Here is a 21,081-nt window from a genome sequence, read left to right on the forward strand (position 1 = left end):
TTAAAAACATTATAGTTAGGATATAATCATATTCTTGTAAATTTTAAAACAAGACTATCGAGGAATTTCCGAGAGACATTTTTCGAGGGGACTATATCGAGGAGCATTTTACGCAATTCCTAGCATTTTTACCGCCCCCTTCCCCGGGCCCCACACTCCCATGCAGAACACATACACGTGTTGTATGTTGAGTGTCGAGTGCAAACACCTCCATCCAGTCATTATGTATATAGATAGACACACACGAGATTATTAACGAGCTATATTCAAGTAGCATAAACGCTAAAAAAACACATTACGTTAAAGTTGTGGGTCTAATTCATCTCACAATCACTCACTCTTCTCTATTATAAAAAATAATTAAGTATAGATTCATTTTTGTTTTTGAGATAAAGTATAGATTTATCAAAATAAAGAAAATAAAAAATAAAAAAATGGAAAAGTTGACAAATTTTCCACCCCATGAGAACATATGCTGACAGACAGCTAAGTCTTTCTTTTTAGAATAAAAAAAGAACCAGAAAGTCCCTATCTTCTTCATCTTTTTCCTCCTCACCTTTATTACCGTTATACGTTATACTTAACCCCCTTCTGCAACTCCCCTTTACATTCTTCAAGTAAGGCACCACAAAAAACATTATATTATAATTTATAACCACATAATATTACAATTATACGGTACATCACCCATGCTCATGGCGTTCTCTAAATTTTATTTTCTTCTCTGTTTCTTCTTCCTTCATCATTTCTACTTAACCAGTAAGTTCTTACTTTCAAAACGCCGTCGTATTTGTTAATTCTAGAGTGTAGTGATTTATTTATTTATTTACAGGTTCGGAGTCTTTTATCGGCGTTAACTACGGCTTACTAGCCGACAATCTCCCGCCGCCGACAGCCACCGCTAAGCTTCTACAGTCAACGGCAATTCAGAAAGTTCGGCTCTACGGAGCCGATCCTGCTGTGCTCAAAGCTCTCGCCAATACCGGAATCGGCATCGTCATCGGAGCAGCCAACGGCGATATTCCGGCGTTGGCTTCCGATCCCAATGCTGCAACTCAATGGATCAATGCTAATGTTTTGCCATACTACCCCGCCAGTAATATCATTCTCATCACCATTGGTAACGAGGTGGTGCTCTCCGGCGATCAGAATTTGATCTCTCAGTTATTGCCGGCGATGAAAAATATGGCGAATGCGATCAACGGAGCTTCGCTTGGAGGGAAAATTAAGGTGTCGACGGTGCATTCTATGGCTGTGTTGTCTCAGTCCGACCCGCCGTCTTCCGGGTTGTTTAACCCGGCTTATCAGGATACCATGAGAGGGTTACTTCAGTTTCAAAGAGATAATGGGTCGCCTCTTGCTATTAATCCTTACCCGTTTTTCGCTTACCAGAGTGACCCCAGAGCTGAAACGCTGGCGTTTTGCTTGTTCCAGCCGAACTCAGGACGAGTTGACTCGGGTAATGGGATTCTGTACACCAACATGTTTGATGCTCAGGTAATTAATTTAAGACCTAACTGATTTAATTACTTTTGATTGGTTAAAGTTAGGGGAAATTAGAGTTGTCTTTTTTTTCTTTTATTACAATCAATTTTGGAAAGTTGTCAAAGGTGAGAATTAAGACATGGTTGAAAGTTTGATAGGGAGTGAGTGTCCAAAATGGACCATTGATTTGTGAGGTCAATAGGGGGAGTACAAAAGACAAGCTTGAGTGTTTGTGCTATACATTAATATGGTGTTTTGTTTGTTTGGCTCTATGTAAGAGACTCCACTTATTAAAGAATCGGAACGGTCGGTTGAACCGGAAACCAGCCAGCTCTTCACTGCGGAAACCATAAAAAAACGGGAAAATCGGATTGGACTAGCGGTTGAACCGGTAGTTGGACCGGTTAAACCTGTTGAACCGGATATAGAAAATTACCGGCCCATTAATTTTTCGGTGAATAACCAAAATCTGTAGCTAATTTTTTAATTTTACTAAAACCGGACTTAAATTTTGGGTGGGGGGATTACATTCTATGTGGACTTGTGTTTACTTTAACCTATTACCTTCTTTAATCAAATTATAGAAATATTTCTTAAATTTTTTAGTGTTAAAATATCTTACACATTTTTTAAAATTTCAACTTTTATTGGATATGTAAATAATAGGTCTAAATAATAAATTATATTTAGAAGTTAGGTGTTAGTGTTAATGTCTGGTTATTAAGTTTTCTTGTAGCAGCTTCTTAAATTGCACCAATCAAGAATTGCCATTCCTAAATTTTTTTTTTTTTTTGAGAAATCCTATCCTAATTTTTCAGTTGTATTGTTTTATACGCATTGAAAACTAAATATGTTGGTAGAGGCATTAAGGTTCATTTCCCACTATTTCATATGATTTGGAACTCTACTTGTTCCTGAAATCATATAAGGCTAAGAATAAGATTCATTACCAATTATATATATTAAGAATTGAGTTTGCATTAGAAAATTGTAATCTTGGCATATAAGTTACTTGTGCCAGAATGTTAGAGATGCTCATAGAATATTAATTTTCTTGTTACAATCATAATTTGACAATCTGAACAGTAGAGTAGATTGCACGCAAATGCTGCAAAAAGAAAACTCATGAAAAGCATTTGTAACTAATTCTATTGCCTTTCCTTTTTTTCATGAAATATAAAGAGAGCCTTGAACTACATCACTATGATTTGACTTTTGGTGCGCCGTGACAAGCTGCGCATTCAGTTCGAACAGAATCAAACCGATATATCGAACTGAACCCAATTTATGAGAAAAAACTGAAACTGAAACCAAATATTCAATTTTGTTTTTTCTGATCGGTTTGCACTAAAACTTAATCGAATTTTTTTATGTTTAAAATTGAACTGAACCACAAAAAAGTGTCAAGCCAAATTCGTGGGTTCTTTTCGATTTGGTTCAATTTTTGCATACCCCGAGTTACAGGGACCATTCAATTACAAGAATAGCAATTAGACATTGATCAAATAGTTTGCCTATTTGTAAATTTGCACATAATCCGTTACGTTATCAACTCAGGAATGATTTGCAGGTAGATGGGGTGCGTGCTGCCTTGAACGCATTGGGGTTCAAGGACATCGAGATCCTGGTTGCTGAGACTGGTTGGCCTTACCGCGGGGATAGCAATGAAGTTGGTCCTAGCATTGAGAATGCAAGAGCCTATAATGGCAATTTGATTGCTCATCTTAGATCATTGGTTGGTACCCCACTAATGCCAGGAAAATCTGTAGACACATATCTCTTTGCAGTCTATGATGAGAATTTGAAGCCAGGACCTTCCTCCGAAAGAGCATTTGGCCTTTTCAAAACCGATCTTTCGGTGACATATGATGCCGGTCTTTCAAAGACTACTGTGGTAAGATAATTTATTCATAGCTTGATTTTTATACTGCACAGAAATGAAATTGTTGAGACAGAAAACAGCTAAACCATAAGTTATAGATATCAAATGTCGCAGTTTTAGAAGTATTTCTGGAAAGGAATATAAAACGCTAAAACATAGCGCTCAATAAGTTTTTGTGCAACATAGCTTGGCATAACTTGCTTTCTGTAACATGATTTATGCTTTCTCGTGTACTATCAGACTCCATCAAGCCCCAAAACGCCAACGGCTCCCTCAGGAAAACCGACGACAGGAGCAGGTTGGTGTATGCCGAAATCTGGTGTTCCTGATGCTCAGTTGCAGGCAAGTCTAGACTATGCTTGCGGTCAAGGAATAGATTGCGGCCCAATTAACCCAGGAGGCGCCTGTTTCGAACCGAATACTTTAGCATCACATGCTGCTTATGCTTTGAATCTCTACTACCAACAGTCAGGCAAAAATCCTTGGAATTGCGATTTCTCACAGACAGCTATACTTACATCAAAAAATCCCAGTAATTTTTCTTCAACTTCACCTCTTATACATCTATTTATTTGTTCTATATAGAAAATCTGCATCTCAATTTCTAAAATTAATTAGCAACTTCAAAGCTTCATTAGGACTCTGCATTATATATCAACTTGATTTGTAGTTAATGATAAGATGAACCATTTGAATCCTCTCATATAAACATGATTTGTCATGTTAAGTTAATCTATATCATTCATATAAATTGACAAGTTAAGATTGAATTAATGACCATTATTTTGGTAATATTAATAAGAATTAATTACTATCACATTTTGAGATTACGTCAAAATTATATTTTCTCCGTGAATTTTAAAAATTATTCTTTTTCCCTTAATTATTTTATTTTTCTTTAACTGGAACCTCTTTTGCAAGAAAGTTTCAATTATCTAATACCTAAGAATTAGATAGAAAATAGTGATTTCTCAAAATTCATAAAAACAATAATAATAATCTTTTTGATCTATTCTTAGAGGTGATAGTCATCAATTCAATTAATAATGTCTTTCTTGTATAATAATAGTAGTAAGAAATTCTATTTTAACCTTTTATTCCGTAAGAAAATAGGTCGGGGCCCACAGACTTTTTCATTTTGAACGAAAATTCATCGTTTTTCCGCTCATCGTGTTTATTAGAACATGAGAGAGGATTCAAAACATAAGATAAAAGATGAATGTGTATAGTTATGGAGCAACTAGTGGCAAACTCCATTCATATAATGGAGTATAAACTTTATTAAAGAAGTGATGTGATGAGATGAGATGAGATGGGAATAGAATTTAACTAAAAGTTGAACTTTTAATCTAACATTAATCATCTTTTTGTGATTCATATAATTATACTTTATATCCCATCTTTTAGGTTGGAATCAATAACATAAACAGTATTTCTTTCATGCTAAGTAACTTTTTTTTTCTTTTTTTTTTGTGAGCTCAATATTTTAGTTTGCTAATCTAATTGTATGCTCTTTTTCCTCCTTGTAGGTTATAATGGTTGTGTTTATCCTGGTGGAAGTACATGAAAAAACAACACGATTTATATTTTCAGGATAGAATATTAAAAAAAAAGTTAGAGTAGCTAAATAAATTATAGTGCATTTTAATGGGTTTTATTTAAAGCTGTAATTGTAAATTATCCCTTCTGATTTGGAAGCATTGGTGTTGATCTCTTTTCTTCTTTCTCCCCTTTATGTTTAGTTGAGCTTAACTTATTTTTTTGGTTGTTAAAAAGTAGGATTGAATTGCATATATTTTTTTAAAAAAATTAACATGTTTTGCAAATACAACACAAAATCTAAAGTTTAGCAATTTCAAAATCAATTTTAAACTTCCGGCAAATTAAAATACACATGAAATTTTCGATATACTTTTGCCAATATAAAGAATATACTATAATTTTTTCTCTTTAGGCGTCCATATTAGTAAAAATATGTTTAATAAAGAATGTGAATCGTAAAAATTAAAAGCTGGTGGTTAAAACTGCTAAAACAAAAAGTTTGATGATTTTATTTATAATTAACTCTAAAAAGTATGCCAAAAGTGCAGTCATGTTGAAGAAGAATTTGCAAGCTTTTTATTTAAGCTCAAGTGACATGATTTCATATATTCAATTATGATATATGATGATGCTCAACAAGTCGGCAATTGGCATTTTTAGTAAATTTGGTAGTCCTTAAACTCCATAAATATTTGCAAGTTGTGACATAATTTTAGTTTCTTTCATTATTTTTGTCATAAGATTATGTGTCTAACAGAATTTTGCTTGTTGGTAATTGGCGTTTAACAAATAGTATTAAGACCTTAAACTTTATATATTTTTGCAAGTTGTGAATTAATTTTTATTTTTTCAATTTAATTACTTTTGTACTAAGGTTATGTGTCTGACAGAATTTTGCTTGTTAAACACATCTTTTATTTACTAATGATTTGTGCAGATCTCAATTAATTTATAAAAACAAATAAGATGAGATTCTATACAGAATTTCATATGTTGTTGCTTTTCTAAGTATAATTAAATTTTGGATTAATATATATAAAATCACCGCCTTTACACGAATTTTCAAAAATAACACGACCTTTAAAAAATATCAATTCAGAGCATCATCTTTCATTTCTTTTCAAAAACAACATGAGCACGTTTTTAGATAAAATTTTGCTGACTTGGACACCCAATGAAAGTGCCACGTCAACAAAAACGCCACTAAAAATGTACTCATGTTGTTTTTGAAAAGAATAAAAAACAGTGCTCTGAATTGACACGTTTTAAAAGTCGTATTATTTTTACAATTTTATGTAAAGGTGTTGATTTTATATGTAATTAATCCTTAAATTTTATATAAATTTGTCTTTCAAACTTCTCACTTGGTTGGTTCTGTGAAGAAAAAACAAAAGAATATGAGAAAACCAAAATTTAAAAAAAACTAAGAAAAAAATGTTCCGATGCCGGGAATCGAACCCGGGTCTCCTGGGTGAAAGCCAGATATCCTAACCGCTGGACGACATCGGAACCATATGCTGAATTTTAACATTAATAAAATATGAACAAATGAAAAATACTTTTTGCTCGACATATTTTTGGCTTATTGTGCGAATTAACGCCTAAACTTGTACATTCCACATCTTTGATTTTCCATCTCTTCATTCAAATCAAACATGTTTAATAGTAAGAAAGATTAACAATATATGTGTTAGTGATTAAAATAGTGCATGGCACAATGGCCATGTAAAATAGTTCTATATTTTGATTGAGAAAGAAATAGAAGATACAGATGACGGTAAATTTATAATTTTATTTAAAAAAATATATAAATTGTAGAACATATAAAATAAAAGTTAAAAACCAATAAAAATTATAAATCCATAGATTAAATTAGCAGTTCGGAGATTGAAAGAATGAAAATATAGGATTTCAAAAGTTAAGTAACGCTAGGGGTGTGCATTCGGTTAAACCGAACCAAAATTTTTAGTTTTTTAAAAAATCAAACCGAACCGAAGTTCTAGAAAAAATTAATTTTTTAAACCGAACCAAATCTGTCGGTTCGGTCAGTTATTTCGGTTTGATTCGGTTTTTCGGTTCATTTTTTGGTTCGATTTACGTGTAAAAGTGACTGAAATTTTTTTACTCTTAAAACCGAACAGAACCGACCAATCAAAATTATTCCACCTTTTCAAATCGAACCGAATTGAATTTGTTGGTTTGGTTCGGTTATTCGGTTTCGGTCGGTTTTTGCACACCCCTAAGTAACGCATCAAGTTATAGTACATGTCATCTCATTATAGACACGTCGGTAAAATTTTACCGCATTACAACAATTGTTGCTCACTCTTTAAAATATTTTGAATGTTAATTTGGTAAAAAAATTAATAGTTAGTACATTTAATAGATTAAATATTTAGATCTAATAGAATAAAGTGTACAAGTTCATAAGTTTTTTTTTAACAGAGATAGAACTACACTGTTACAAACAAACTATAAATATACTATTATTTACAAATTTAAACGCCATTCACGCCATCCACATCGTTTACGTTGAATACATCGTTATTCTGAACTTGCCAAACATAGCGGACGATGCCGCAGTCGCTTGCTTCTGACGTTTCTGACGCTCTGAGTCTTCCTCCAGATATTCTTCAATATCTTCATCTTCTTTTGTACATAAGGGGATTCGAACCCATGTCCCCTTGGACTTGATGCCTCATTCTTTAGGCAACTGAGCTAGAGGTCATCGGCTCATAAGGTTAAATCAAGCGTATAGCCAATAATTTTTCAGCAATTTAAAGAAAAGTAGAGACTACAGTCTATATTTTTTTATTATAATGAGTATAGAAAATAGAGCTATTATATTACTATTTAATTTTGAGCAAATTACACTAAGACCCGTCACGTTTGTTATAATTTACAGTTTAGTACTATTGTTTAAAAATTAAACAATTTGGTATCTCGTGAATTATAAGGCCCTTCTGTTAAATATAAGTACTAAATTGTTAAATGAATAAAATGTGAGGTACCAAATCGTTTGAAAATGAGGTATCAAATTGTTTACATAATTAAAATTGAGGTATCAAATCGTTTATATAATTGAAATTGAGATATCAAATCGTTTGAAAATAGATTTTAAATTATTAACGAAGTAACAGAAGGGTCTTATAGTTTATAAAATTAAAACTGAGGTACCAAATCGTTTGATTTTCAAACAAGGGATACTAAACTGTTAATTATGACAAACGTGAAGGGTCTTAGAGTAATTTTATTCATTTTGTCCTTAAAAAAAGTTTATTCTATAGGAAAACCAAAAAATGTCTAATAGTAAAATAAGTCTAAAACTTTACAAGTTGTTGAATTTTATATATTTTTATAATTTTTATAATAAAAACTTAATTTTGATATTTAATTACAATTTTAGTCAATTTTTCATGTCAGTTTAATTGTTCCAGTTTTTAGTTGGATTTATAAATTAATTCTGTAATTAACAAATTTATTTTTAGAATTTTAAATTTTAGCTTCTAATATAAAAAAATAAAAAACAACATTAAAATCTAATTGTAAATTCTCAATCTTTTTCGATGATAATAGCAAAAAAAAAATGAATTTGAAGCTAATAATATGCAAAAAAATTATAAGAAGCTAATAGATAATATATTGAGGTGATAAGATCAATAAATTTAATTGAATGAAAAAAATGGCTAATATTGCAATGAAATGTTAAAATTATTATTGCTATTATTATAAAAATCAAAAAATTTGGATGAAAATGTAACATTCCGCAAAAGTTTGGACTTAATTTACTATTAGGCCAAAAAAATAATCGATAAATAGATGTTTCCTTATTTAAAAATTATTAAATTATCTACTTTTAATTTAATTATCTAGATATTATTAATATTATTAATTACATATTGTAAAAATAACAAATTACGGAGAGGAGATCTCATTTACGCTAGGTCAAGCTATCCTCTTGACTTATGAAGATTGTAAGTAAATTCCAAAGAGTGAGGTCTATGCTTACTTTTTGAGATTAATATATTTTCAAAAAATAAATTTCTTATTAATTTTTATTCAAATAAAATGACTATTAATAATATAAATGTTTAAAATCTAATAAATGATAAAAGTAGTGCTATTTTAATATAATTTTAAATTAAAATAATAAGTTCATTTCTATTTTTAAATATAAAGTAATTTGTTTTATTGCATTATGAAGAATATGAGAATGTGAACATTATTTCTTCTATTTAGCACTCTGCCAAAACAAAGTGAGAAAAGTATATCAAATGATTGAGTTTGATCAATCCTTTAGTGTGGTGTGGTGGATAATTCTGACTAAACATGAATATGAATTATTTTGGAAAACAAAATTGTGAAGGTAGTTGAAAAGCTGGTGACAAACTTGTTATCTATCAATATCTGATCTGTATTTCTGGATTGACCATATAACCTTACAAAGTATTCAACTATAGGAATAAAGATTAAAATTAAGGGTTAATGTTTTAAAAAAATCAAGAAATTTACGCGTTTTTTTATTTTAATTACGAAGTTTAAATTTTCTAATTTTTATGCACGAACTAATACTTTTTCTCAAATTCATACACGATGCTGAGGTGGCACTCATTTATTGATGTAAAAAACCTCCACCTCAGCGAATTACACCAATGGAGCCGCGACACCTCAGCTCCGTGCATGAATTTGAGAAAAAGTGATAGTTCGTGCATAAAAATGAGAAAATTTAAATTTCATGATTAAAATGAGGAAACGTGTAAAGTTCGTGAATTTTATAACATTAATCCTAAAATTAAATTATAAGAGTTAATCAATGTCCACCAATGTTCTATTTACCATGATGAAAGAGACTCAAGGTTTGTGAGACAATTTTAAGTTGTATTTTTTCTTCCACAATTAGAATCTATCAATGAAGATTAATAAAAAAATAAATCATATAACAGAATTAATATATAATCTTTCAATTATTGAATTAAGAAAAAAAATACAACAAACATTGCAATAAAAAATCGAAGGAACAAATCTAGACATACATTCCGCATAAGTTTACCAAATAAGAAGTAAAAGTTCCATTGGTGGGGATACTTCGATTTGCCCATGTTTCCGATAATCGACCACACACTCGACCCGCTTGATTTGGTGAAATAGTATTTCCAATCATCTTTATTTATGGAGTCCTTAGAAGCTAAATAGTAAAAACTTTCAAAATTTTAGATCTACAAAAAAATTGACTATGAAGTTTGAAGAATCACTAGAGATTCTTGAGAGATCTAAGAAAACAAACCATTAAAATATAAAACTATAAAATTTCGTTTTAGAAAACGCTAAGATCCATACCGGAAAAACCATATAAGAAGATGTTTTATAGAAATAATGACTAAAACTATCAAATATTAAGTATTTATGGGCGGAGAGGAGTTGATTTCCAATTGAAATCGGAGAATTACCTTCTCCCACCCTTCAAAAGATGGAGAAAAAAGGAAGATGTTTAGAAAGGAGGAGGGGGAAATTTTCTAGAGAGAGAGAGAGGCATATTCCAGTATTTTTTGACAATTTTAAGTTGTAATCTTAAGAGAAAATTCAAATAAACTTCTCACACTATTTTATTTTTAAAATCTATTATGATATAAATGCAAATTTAAATGATATGAAATAATATAAAGTTATAAACAACATATTTAAACTTTTTTACATTTCAATTTGGACAGATTGTTACAATTGAAAGTGAAAATTAAAAATAGGTTAAAATTTAAGATTTTGAAAGATGTGACCATAAACAAAAAAAAAATCAAAAGATTTTTTTGAGTGATTAAACCTTTTAAAAAACTGTTCGCCTGGAAATATTCCGGACTCGAATCTTTGAATTTATAATCGGGATCGGTTTGAGGTTTGATACTTTAACGAACCTATGTAGATATTCACAGGGCTTGTTTGGTTAAAGACACTTAACCACGTGATTTAAGAAGTAATAATCTGGGAGTTAATAACTCAGGCGAGATTAATACCGAGAACTACTCCTAAATTAAAACAATCCGGAGATTGCGAGATAAAAAGCACTGGGCTTGGTTTTTGATTGATTGATTTGTTGATACAAAAATAATGAAGTTCTGTGCTATTTATAGCTCCTCACAATCGAGACTCCTAATCTAACTACGACTAAAACTCTAATAGAAAAACACTCCTAATGAGCTACAAATTCCTATAAAATAGAAAAGGCAATAATAAACAGGCTTTACGTTGGGCCTTAATCCCTGATAAGCCCACATGAAGTTCTACTCGGAAATTATTTGGGCCGGTGTAAACAATGCCCCCAATAAGTCTGAACGTTTATCTTTTGGGCTTGTTCTTCTTCTCAGCACTTCCAAGCCCACTACTGAGGCCCAAATCATTCGAAAACAGATTAAAGGGGTGCGCATCTATAAACCTTTCGGTACCCCCCTTCGGCCACGTCATCTCCAGCTGTTCCCCACGATGCCACGTCCTTACTCCATGACCTTTCGGCTTCTTTTGATTTCCTCCTTTAAACAAAAACAACATTTCAATTTCTCATTTCACCTACTCTCTGATATTTTGCTAAGTTTTCTCTCTCCTCAGCAACTCCAAGTATCTTCGAAACAACTCTCCTGGTAAGTGTTCGCCCTTATTTCCTCGCCTACCTTAAGCGATCTCTTTTCATGTTTATTTGCCTGATATGAGCGATCTGTTTCAGGAATCATGGCTGCTCCTAACAACCTCGCCGAGCAAGTATCTGCAAAGATTGACGAAGTCCGAACCAACGCGCCGAACACAGAATTCAAGGTAATTACTGATGCGGGTTACGGCCAAATATGCGTCGGTCCCATTGTCACCTCTCCGAGTCATTTATGCGACCTAGCCTCTCCCTTTCACGATGCTGCTCCTCCCATATTCTCCCTACCTCATCGATCGTCGGTTTGGGTCGGCACTACGTTGCGAAATTGGCCGATCGAACACGCTGGTTTCTCTCAATGGGTAGTAAGGCTTTCACCACACTTCCGCCAATCCTGGATCGACACTGGCATCCATGATCTAATCGAACTATGCAAGGCAAGCAGGCCGATAGCAAAACACTACATCATGGGGGCCTCTCTATTCTGGTCAAGCGCCGTTAACTATTTCTGCTTCAAATCTGGACCCATGACTGTCACCCTGCTCGACTTAGCTCTTATGCTCAACGTTCCTCTAAACGGCGAACGAATCAACCCCAACCTTCGCGCCGATACTCCAAAGTTTAACCTATCTAAGGCGCAGAAGAGTTATGGTGCCTTTGTGAAGCTTTTCATGGGCGAGGAGCCTTACAAGCCTGACCGCAATGAACATATCGCCTTCCTGGCTTTTTTCATCGCTAAGTACATTCTGTGCACCTCATCCTTCAGGGTAACCGAAGACTGTTTCCTCCTAGCAACAGCGCTTGCCGATGGACGAAGGTGTAACTTGGGCGAATTCATCCTGGCACACCTATATCGATCTCTGGGCGATATAGCACCCCTGAAGGATCCAAGAACTTTCAAATGTCTAGGAGGCCCGCTTTGGATCGTTCAATTGTGGCTCGCACTATACTTTCCCGAGCTATTTGAAGTCGGTCCACCTATCAAGGCCGAATTATGTGGCTTCCAACTGATATCGGCCGGGACTCGCCTTCCTCATGTACTCGACGTTTTACAAGTCTTTAACAACCATGCTATAAGGTCGCCTGAGCTGATGTGCCCTGCTCTTCAGCTTACTTACCCACCGTCTTGGTTGCTCGCCGGCTGGGATGTAGAAGACCTGGAAGAAGCAGCACAAGCCGATCCAAGGCTAAAACTTGGCGGTCCATATTGGGGAATCGCCCTTAAATGCCGAAACTTAATAGCTGGGCTTGATTATGATCGGAGTGGGGTCGAGCCATATTGTCCGAACTTCGTTTCTCGCCAATTTGGCTTCTGCCAAGGCCTTCCCTGTCCTTTATTGATCGCCTTCAATAATCGCGGGACCCATCGAGCCTCTATAGAAAACTACCCCGAACTCCAATACATCATTCGCCTCAATAAAGCCTACATTCCTCCTCTGTCCAAACTGTCTCGCCCTATCATCACTCCTTCCTGTACTCCGGAATTCACCAACTGGTGGACTTCCATCGTCCAAAATTCTTTCGACCTGTCGCCTAAAGAAATTCTTTCTCTTCATAATTTTGATTTACCTCCGTTAAACAGAAAACCTACTCATGCCGATTTATTTCTTTTGCAGGCTCCGAAACGCCAAACTTTCACAGGTATTATTGGCTATCACTATGAAATTGCTCGTTTTGAACGTTTTTATAAATTCAAATTTGACCCTCTAGATCGCCCAGGCATGAATCTAAAAATGCAAAATCATAGGAGAATAGCTCGGCAAAATTTCTACACAAAATGGGATAAAATTTGGGAGGAAAAATATAAACACCTACCCTATCAACTCTTCTTAGAAAAAGTTCGGCCGAAGTTTAAGTATAAGTCCCCAATCGTCCCTAAGTGTAATATGACTACCATCGCCCCAATTAAAAAACCTAAGAAAAGGAAGTCTAAAAAAGCTAAGGTAGATCTAACTGATCTGGGTGTAACTTATACTGGCATCCGATGTCCACCTGATGAAGAGGCTATAAATGAACTGGTGCGCATCGGTTACCAGAGAATCCCAGGTATGGGCGATCATTCGTCATTATAGTTCACTGATTTTGTTTATATCCTAACTTTGGTTTCTTTTCAGTCGGCATTCCTCATTTCGAAAAGGAGGACAACTGGGAGCAAGACGACGAGGAAGAGAACCCTGCGGCCAAGAAGGGCAAAAAGAAAAGATCGGCCAAGACTTCTGTCAAAGAGCCGAAGGCCAAGAAGGGAAGAGCCGAGTCTTCAAAGAAGTCCGGTAAAAAGCCTACCGAGCCGCAAGGTTCGGCCATGTTCAATCCATCCCCTGCGCCGTCTCAAAGCTGCCAGTCTTCATCAAAGGGAGATACCCATACTGACGGCGATCAACAGAATGTGGGCGATTCCTAAGGCGCCGAAGGGGTTAATCAAAGCTCAAAGGCGACCAGCTCTCAGACCCCCAACATCTCGGAGATTTTCAGAAGAATGGAGACACCTGCTCTACTGTCGCCCCTGGCCTCCGAATTCCTCAATCTTGGGGCTGACAAAACTCAATCTCCTACTTCTAAGGTAAGTCCTTTGCATTTTGTACTTCAGAACATATCGCCTAGCAGCTTATCTTTTACTGTGGGCGAACTTGGCAGATTCCAGCCTCTCCACCTTCTATCACCGATGTGGCGGCCAAGGCAGCAGCTTTCCTGGACTCGGACAGTGACATCGAAGAGCCTCTTCCTGTCATTGAAACCGAGAAGGTGACTGAGGTGATCGGTCAAGCCCCGAACTGGGAAGACTACCTCGACGTGATGGCTCGCATGAAAAACGAGGGCATCCAGCTTTTCAAATCTCCCGAGGACGTCGCAAAGTTGAGGAAGGCGACGACTGTTCTGGCCGAGGCTCCTGCTGAAATTTTAACGAAAGAGGCTTGCTCTGCTGTGGCGAGGCTCTCGGCTTCCCTGGAGGCTTTTCAGAGGATGTACAATGAGTCGGTCTCGATTCAATCCGAGCATGAAAAGCTGGCTCGGCAGGAGCTCGAGTCAAGGGAGAAACTGGACTCCTTGAAGGCCAGTGTTAAGACTGCTGTCACCACCCTTCAGGGCCGCCGATCACGTGCCAAGGAGCTGGAAGAGAAGATCGCTTCGATGCAACGTGAGTTGAGTTCTGAACAGAAAAGCATCGGCGATCTTGAGGTCTCAATGGACAAAGAGATGGCAGAGGGGATAGAGGTAAAGAAGCGTTGGAACCTTCTCAAGGGGGACCTTTCAAAGATGAAGCCGAAGTATGATACGGCGATGACTGAGTTCAATCAAGTTCGCAGCGAACTGGGCGCTTGTTTCCGCCATTTTTAAATTAGTTCAGAACAATTTTATCATTTAGATTTTTGCGAGTCCAGAACAATTTAGTCATTTTTTTGTAATAGCACCGAGTTTTGGTACCCTTTGATCGGCCAGGGGGCCGTATCTTGTATTTTTTCGTTATTTTTTCAATGTTTATTCGGCCAGAGAGCCGAAAATTTCACCATTATTCACAACTTGCATTACTTTCATGTCTGATTATTTTCATATTATCGGTCCGTAATTGGTCCGATACGAAATAATGTTATTTATTAAAAAATAATTACAATATGTTGAGAAAAACGGAGAACCCGTTGAAAAAACTCAACGAATGTGAAACGCCGAAAACGCAAACGGTGCTACCGAATGATCGGCGTTGACCTATATTCGCCGCATACTCCGTGAATTGTAACATTCCAGGATACTCGGCGGGAAAGCATCAACAACACTACTCTTTGTCGGCTCCAAATAACCGATGGTCTACGCCCTCCCAACAGCTCGGAACGTACTTTTTCAGGAACTGACCGTTGATCGCCCTGTCGTGTTCTTCCCCATCAATATCTGCCAACAAGTATGCTCCGCCTGTTAGCTTGTTGACCATAATAAAGGGGTCTTCCCAGTTCGGGCTCCATTTACCAAGCCGAGTGTCTTTATGGCCGATAGGCAAGACTGCTTTCCATACTATATCGCCCATGGTAAAAGCTTTCCGTTTTACCCGTTTATTGTAAGCTCTCTCGACCCTTCTTTTCTGAGCTTCTAAGTGATCTAACGCCGTTAAACGTTCTTCGTCAAGGTCAAGAGAATCCATCACCATTTTGTCAAGTAATCTTCTTTGGACAATTCGCTCTGGTATCTGCGGCGAGTAGACGTTACGATCAGCTCCATTGGCAACATCGCATCGTAGCCATAAACCAGTCTGAAGGGCGAGGTCCCAGTAGCCGACTTCTGACTTGTTCTATTCGCCCAAACAGCTTCTGATAAAAACACATGCCATTGCCTTGGGTTTCCTTCAATCATCTTTTGAACTATGAGCTTGATGGCTTTGTTCGTGGCTTCGGCTTGTCCGTTGGCCTGGGCGTAGTACGGTGTTGAGTGCAACATTTTTATCTTCATTTGGGAGGCCCACCAACTTATATCGCTTCCTGTGAACATCGTCCCTTGATCTGTGGTTATGGACTCGGGCAAGCCGTGTCGGTGGACGGTGTATTCTTTGAAGAACTTGATCACCGCTTCTTGTGTCGGCGACTTCAAAGGTTTAGCTTCGACCCACTTGGTGAAGTAGCAAGTGGCGATAATCACAAAAGTGTGACCGTCAGACGAGCCGGGGTATACTTTCCCTATCAGGTCGACCGCCCATCCTCTGAATGGCCATGGCTTGATGATGGAGTGCAGGTCTTCGGCCGGGACGTGTTGTATTGGGCCGAATTTCTGACAAGCTTCGCAACCTTTGGCATATCTTATGCAGTCTTGTTCCATTTTCGGCCAATAAAAGCCGTATTTATGGATAAGCCACTTCATTCTGGGGCCTGCCTGGTGGACGCCTGCTATACCTTCGTGTACCTCGGCCATAGCCAGCATCGCCTCTTTTGGACCGATGCATCTGAAGAGTAGCCCTTCAAAGCCCTTCTTATATAATTCGCCGGCTAAGACCACGTAATTAAGGGCTAAAGTCCTCAACCTCCTATTCGTGGCGTCTGGTTTTTCGAACCACTTCAGGAGCTCGTCCCTCCAATCTTGGGTGACGTCCAGCTGGTAAACCGAGAATTGTCTTTCGTCGATCGTGATGCCCCCGGTGTGGAGATTCGGTGTTTCCCTCTCTATGGCGTCGAACTCTCGGTTTACCTTGTAACCACTACCGTGCTGAGCTAGGTCGTTTGCAACGCCGTTATCGGCCCTCTCTGTGTATTCTATCCTCGTATCCTGAAAGCCTTCGATCAGGTGTTTCGCCTTGTTGCAATACCTCACCAACAGCTCGGACTCGCATTTGAATTCTCCTGTCACTTGTTTAATGACTAGCAAAGAATCTCCTTTTACACTGATCGCCCTTGCCCCTAGCTCGGCTAAAATCTCAAAACCGAATATGAGGGCCTCATAATCTGCCTGATTGTTGGTGCATTCGAACTGGAGTCTGAATGACAACTGGTAGGATGCCCCCAAGGGCGTGACGATGTGTACTCCTGCGCCTGCCCCCTGGCTTGTCCTGGATCCGTCGAACCACATCTTCCACACGGCGATGTCGAAGAACGTGACTGTTTCTTCCTTGAGGGTAATACCAGGGTGATCGGCCAAGAAGTCTGCCAACACTTGTCCTTTTACTGCTCTTTGGGGAACATACACCAATGTGAATTCGGACATTGCAATCGCCCATTTTCCAATCCGATTCCTCAGGTATGGCTTCGATAAGATATACTTAATGATATCGGTCTGGGACAATACATACACTACGACCGGCAACATATAGTATCGCAGCTTGCAGCATGTGAAGTACAGGCATAGACACATTTTTTCTATGTCGGTATAGCGAATCTCTGTGTCCGTCAATCCTCGGCTTAAGTAGTAGACTGCTCTCTCGAACCCATCGTCCTCTTGGGCGAGCATACATCCTAGGGATTCGTGTGCAGCCGATAGGTATAGCAACAACGGCTTATTCGGCTTTGGAGGGGTCATAACCGGAGGTTTTGCCAAGTAACCTTTCAAATCGTCGAACACCCGCTGTTGCTCGTCCGTCCATATCCACTCGTCGGTCTCTTTTCCTCTCGGCAAAACACTCCAGCTGCGAAGTCGGCCCGCTGTGTTTGCTATGAATCTTCTTAAAAAATTGATTTGACCGATGAGCCTCTGGAGCTGCTTCTTGGTTTTGGGTGGTTCAGCATTGATAATCGCCTTGGCTTTGTTCTTGTCTATTTCTACTCCCCGCTGGTGAATCAAGAAACCCAAGAAGTTTCCAGCCGAAACGCCGAACGCGCATTTCAGAGGATTCATCTTTAACCCATTACGTCGTATACGCTCGAAACCTTTCCGGAGATCGGCCAAATGAACTTCGCCGGTATTTGACTTGATTACGACATCGTCGATGTAGACCTCAAGGAAGTCAAGGCCTCTGAACATCTTGTTCATCGCCCTCTGATATGTTGCCCCCGCGTTTTTTAAGCCAAAAGGCATCACGACCCATTCGTAGGCTCCGATCGGCCCGGGGCATCTAAAAGCCGTTTTGGAGATGTCTTTCTTGCTGATTGGAACTTGGTTGTACCCGGAGTGCGCATCGAGGAAACTGAGTATCGTGTGTCCTGCTGCCCTGTCTATCAGCATATCGGCCACAGGCATCGGGTATTCGTCCTTAGGTGTAGCCAGGTTGAGGTTCCGAAAATCTACGCATACTCGTAGCTTCCCGTTTTTCTTCATCACTGGCACGATGTTAGAGAGCCATTCGGTGTATTGGGCTTCCCGAATAAACTTGGCATCTTCCAGCCGCTTAATCTCATCTTGTATGAGAGTATCCACTTCCCTGGACATTCGCCGGGGAGGTTGCCGAAATGGCCGAAACCCACTCTTTAATGGAAGCTTATGTTCGGCGATATCAGGATCAAGGCCCGGCATTTCCTCGTACGACCAGGCAAAACAGTCGCGGAACTCAATGAGTAGGGTGATCAGTTGCTCTCTGAATCCCTCGTCCAGTCCTGCGTTGATATATATAGGCTTAGGCGATTCATCTGTCCCCAGATTGATTTCGAGGAGGTCGTCCTGTACTTGGGCGGGATCGTCTTCTAACTTCCCGGTTGCCAATCGTATGTCCACGATCCGCAGCGATCCTGTTGGGTCCTGATCCTGGTCCTCATAGATGCATTCGGCCGATGTAATATCATACAGCGAGGTTAACTGTCTAATTTTCTCCCTCAATTCTTTATGTCGTGCTATCATTTTGAATCTTTGAGGATAGTGGATCGGCCTTTGCCCCCAAGGGTCACTGATACCGGCCGATCCGAGTTAACAAGCAAGCGAGGAACGCTCGTCTCTCCTTTCGAACTAAGGGATTGTATGTTGCGCACCTCTTCATCATATAAACGTGCTTCGAGTACGTTATGGTCCTCGCCGAAGGGGTTGGGATCACCCTGCACAACTTCGGCCTCGCCGTCATCTCGCCATATGAAGAGCATTTGATGCATAGTCGACGGTATACACATGTTAGAGTGTATCCAATCGCGGCCGAGCAAAATATTGTAGTTGCTCCGGGCATTGACTACGAAAAACCCTTCTTCGGTTTCTACTCGCCCTACCTTAATTCTGAGGGTAATGTACCCCTCGGCCGGCGTTTCGCCCCCTGCGAAGTCAGTCATGTAAACATCGGTCGGGTCAAGCTGATCCCGCGTTATGCCCAGTTTTTTGAGCATTTTCGCCGGTAGTATGTTGACGCCAGCCCCGTTATCGATGAGGACTCTGTTAATCGACACCCCGTTCAAATCGGCCGTGATGTACAGTGGCCGAATGTGCCTAGTCATCCTTGTTGGAGGTTTGCTAAGGGATACTACCGCGGTATCATCGGCGCTATCTCCTTCTGGTACGATTACATCGCCTTCCAACGTTGCCTTCTGCCCCGGTTTACTTCTGTATGAGTTGGGGAGCGTGACCACTTTTACTCCGTATTCGTCCCTTACCACCGGGACCCAGGCTTTCAACACGCCCTTCTTGTGCGAGACGACGACCTCGCGGTCTTTAGGCAATCTTGCTTTAAGCTGACCACCGTGGTGCGATACGAGTACGTCCTTGTAGGACGATCGGCCGCTAGAATCTTTGTAGTCTTTGTGAACTACTGCCGTAACGGACACATTGGCCGCTTGTTTTTCGCTCTTTGGCATCCATACCTTCCTTACCTTGGCATTTCGCCTATCAGGTGATTTGGCATCCGCATCGGCCTGGTTCCTTGCCCCCAGTCTCTCGGCTATTGGCTTATTTCCGTGCTGCTCTCTGGGAGCCGATTCTGTCCCGTGATTCGCCCGCGACTCTTGTCGCAGCCTTTGCATTCGCCTCTTCTGGGTTTTCGTCATACGAGGGGTCTCCTCCGTTGGCCGAAATATCCTCTTGAATACATTAGTGGCAGGCCTCCGCTGTGGCTCATGCCTCTGCCACTGTTCTGTAGGCGATCTCGGTTTAAAGGTCTTGGGATGCTTCCTCGTGTTCTCGCCTCCTTTGACCTTAAAACACGTACTGCATGAGGGGCAAGTCATATCTGCAGTGGGCGAGCTGTATCGCTTCCTCTTCTGTTGCTGAGGTCGCCCTTTTTCTCCTCGCCACTTTGAACCGTCGGTCTCTACTCTCGGCTTGGGCCTTCTAGGGTTCCACTTGCTCTGTATCTGCCCTTGCTCTAGGTAGCTATCAAAGTGAGGCCGAACTGTGTTAATAGACACGTATTTAGCATCGGCCTCTTTCTTTGTTGGGAACAGAAGTTTCCCTTCGTTAATCGCCTTCTGAATCACGTTTCTGAAATTTACGCAATTGTTCGTGCTGTGCCTCCAGGAGTTGTGGTACTTGCAATAATCCTTACCGACTAGCTCCTCCGACGGTGGAATCGTATGACCTTCGCTTAGGGCGATCTGCCCATCCTTCAACAGGGCATCGAATATGTCGTCTGCCTTAGTCAGGTCGAACGAATACTCTTTTTGTACCACCGCGGTTTTATTTCTTTTGACAAAGCCAGGCTTTCGCAAGGCCGAACATTCCAGGGATTTTGTTCCCAAAAATTCGGCCATGTTGACTTCATCTTCGGATCCACTATCCTCGCTATCGGACACCACGGCCACGTCGAGCTGGTCTTTGTAATAGGTCCCTTTAGATGCGCCTCTCCTCTGTTCTCTCCTGGAGGAGTCTTTCGTAGCTCGTCACCCTGTTCGTTAGCTCGAACAAGTCCCGAAACCTGTGGCCCTCGAAGTGCTCCCTCATGGCGAAACTCATCCCTCTTACTACCATAGGTACGCAATCGGCCTCTGACATTTTGGTGGAGCACCTAGTCCTGAGATTTCTAAATCGGCCGATATACTTCTCTGCCGATTCGCTTGGTAGCTGTGAGATTCGGGCGAGGTCGGCCAGGGTGACATCAGGTGGTGCCCTGTAAAACTCTTCATGGAAGAGGATTTCGAGGTCCTTCCATGTGTCCACCGAATTGGGCGACAATCTAGAGTACCACGTAAACGCCATTTTTGTCAAAGAGCTGGCGAAAAGCCGGAGCTTC

The 21,081-nt window shown here is 39.3% G+C and overlaps 1 protein-coding gene and 1 non-coding gene across 2 annotated transcripts; one reads left to right on the forward strand and one right to left on the reverse strand.

Annotated features, from left to right (window-relative positions):
* Window positions 1–470: 470 nt before the first annotated feature.
* LOC126683241 (glucan endo-1,3-beta-glucosidase 7) lies at window positions 471–5,089 on the forward strand. The gene is made up of 5 exons (XM_050379091.2): window positions 471–759; window positions 833–1,497; window positions 3,056–3,379; window positions 3,608–3,899; window positions 4,897–5,089. The coding sequence occupies exons 1-5, from the start codon at window positions 690–692 to the stop codon at window positions 4,932–4,934; spliced, it is 1,389 nt and encodes a 462-aa protein (XP_050235048.1). The 5' UTR covers window positions 471–689; the 3' UTR covers window positions 4,935–5,089.
* A 1,257-nt stretch (window positions 5,090–6,346) lies between these two features.
* On the reverse strand, window positions 6,347–6,418 carry TRNAE-UUC (transfer RNA glutamic acid (anticodon UUC)). The gene has a single exon. It is a non-coding gene; the product is annotated as a tRNA-Glu (tRNA).
* Window positions 6,419–21,081: the final 14,663 nt, after the last annotated feature.

The sequence above is a fragment of the Mercurialis annua genome, linkage group LG5 (genome assembly GCF_937616625.2).
Source record: "Mercurialis annua linkage group LG5, ddMerAnnu1.2, whole genome shotgun sequence".
Taxonomy (NCBI): Eukaryota; Viridiplantae; Streptophyta; class Magnoliopsida; order Malpighiales; family Euphorbiaceae; genus Mercurialis; species Mercurialis annua.

Excerpts from the sequence above, each read along its gene's own strand:
- LOC126683241 (XM_050379091.2), top strand. The coding sequence starts at position 690 with ATGCTCATGGCGTTCTCTAAATTTTATTTTCTTCTCTGTTTCTTCTTC. Across the intron at positions 760-832 it reads TCATCATTTCTACTTAACCA|GTTCGGAGTCTTTTATCGGC; the intron begins GTAAGTTCTTAC and ends ATTTATTTACAG. Across the intron at positions 3,380-3,607 it reads GTCTTTCAAAGACTACTGTG|ACTCCATCAAGCCCCAAAAC; the intron begins GTAAGATAATTT and ends GTGTACTATCAG.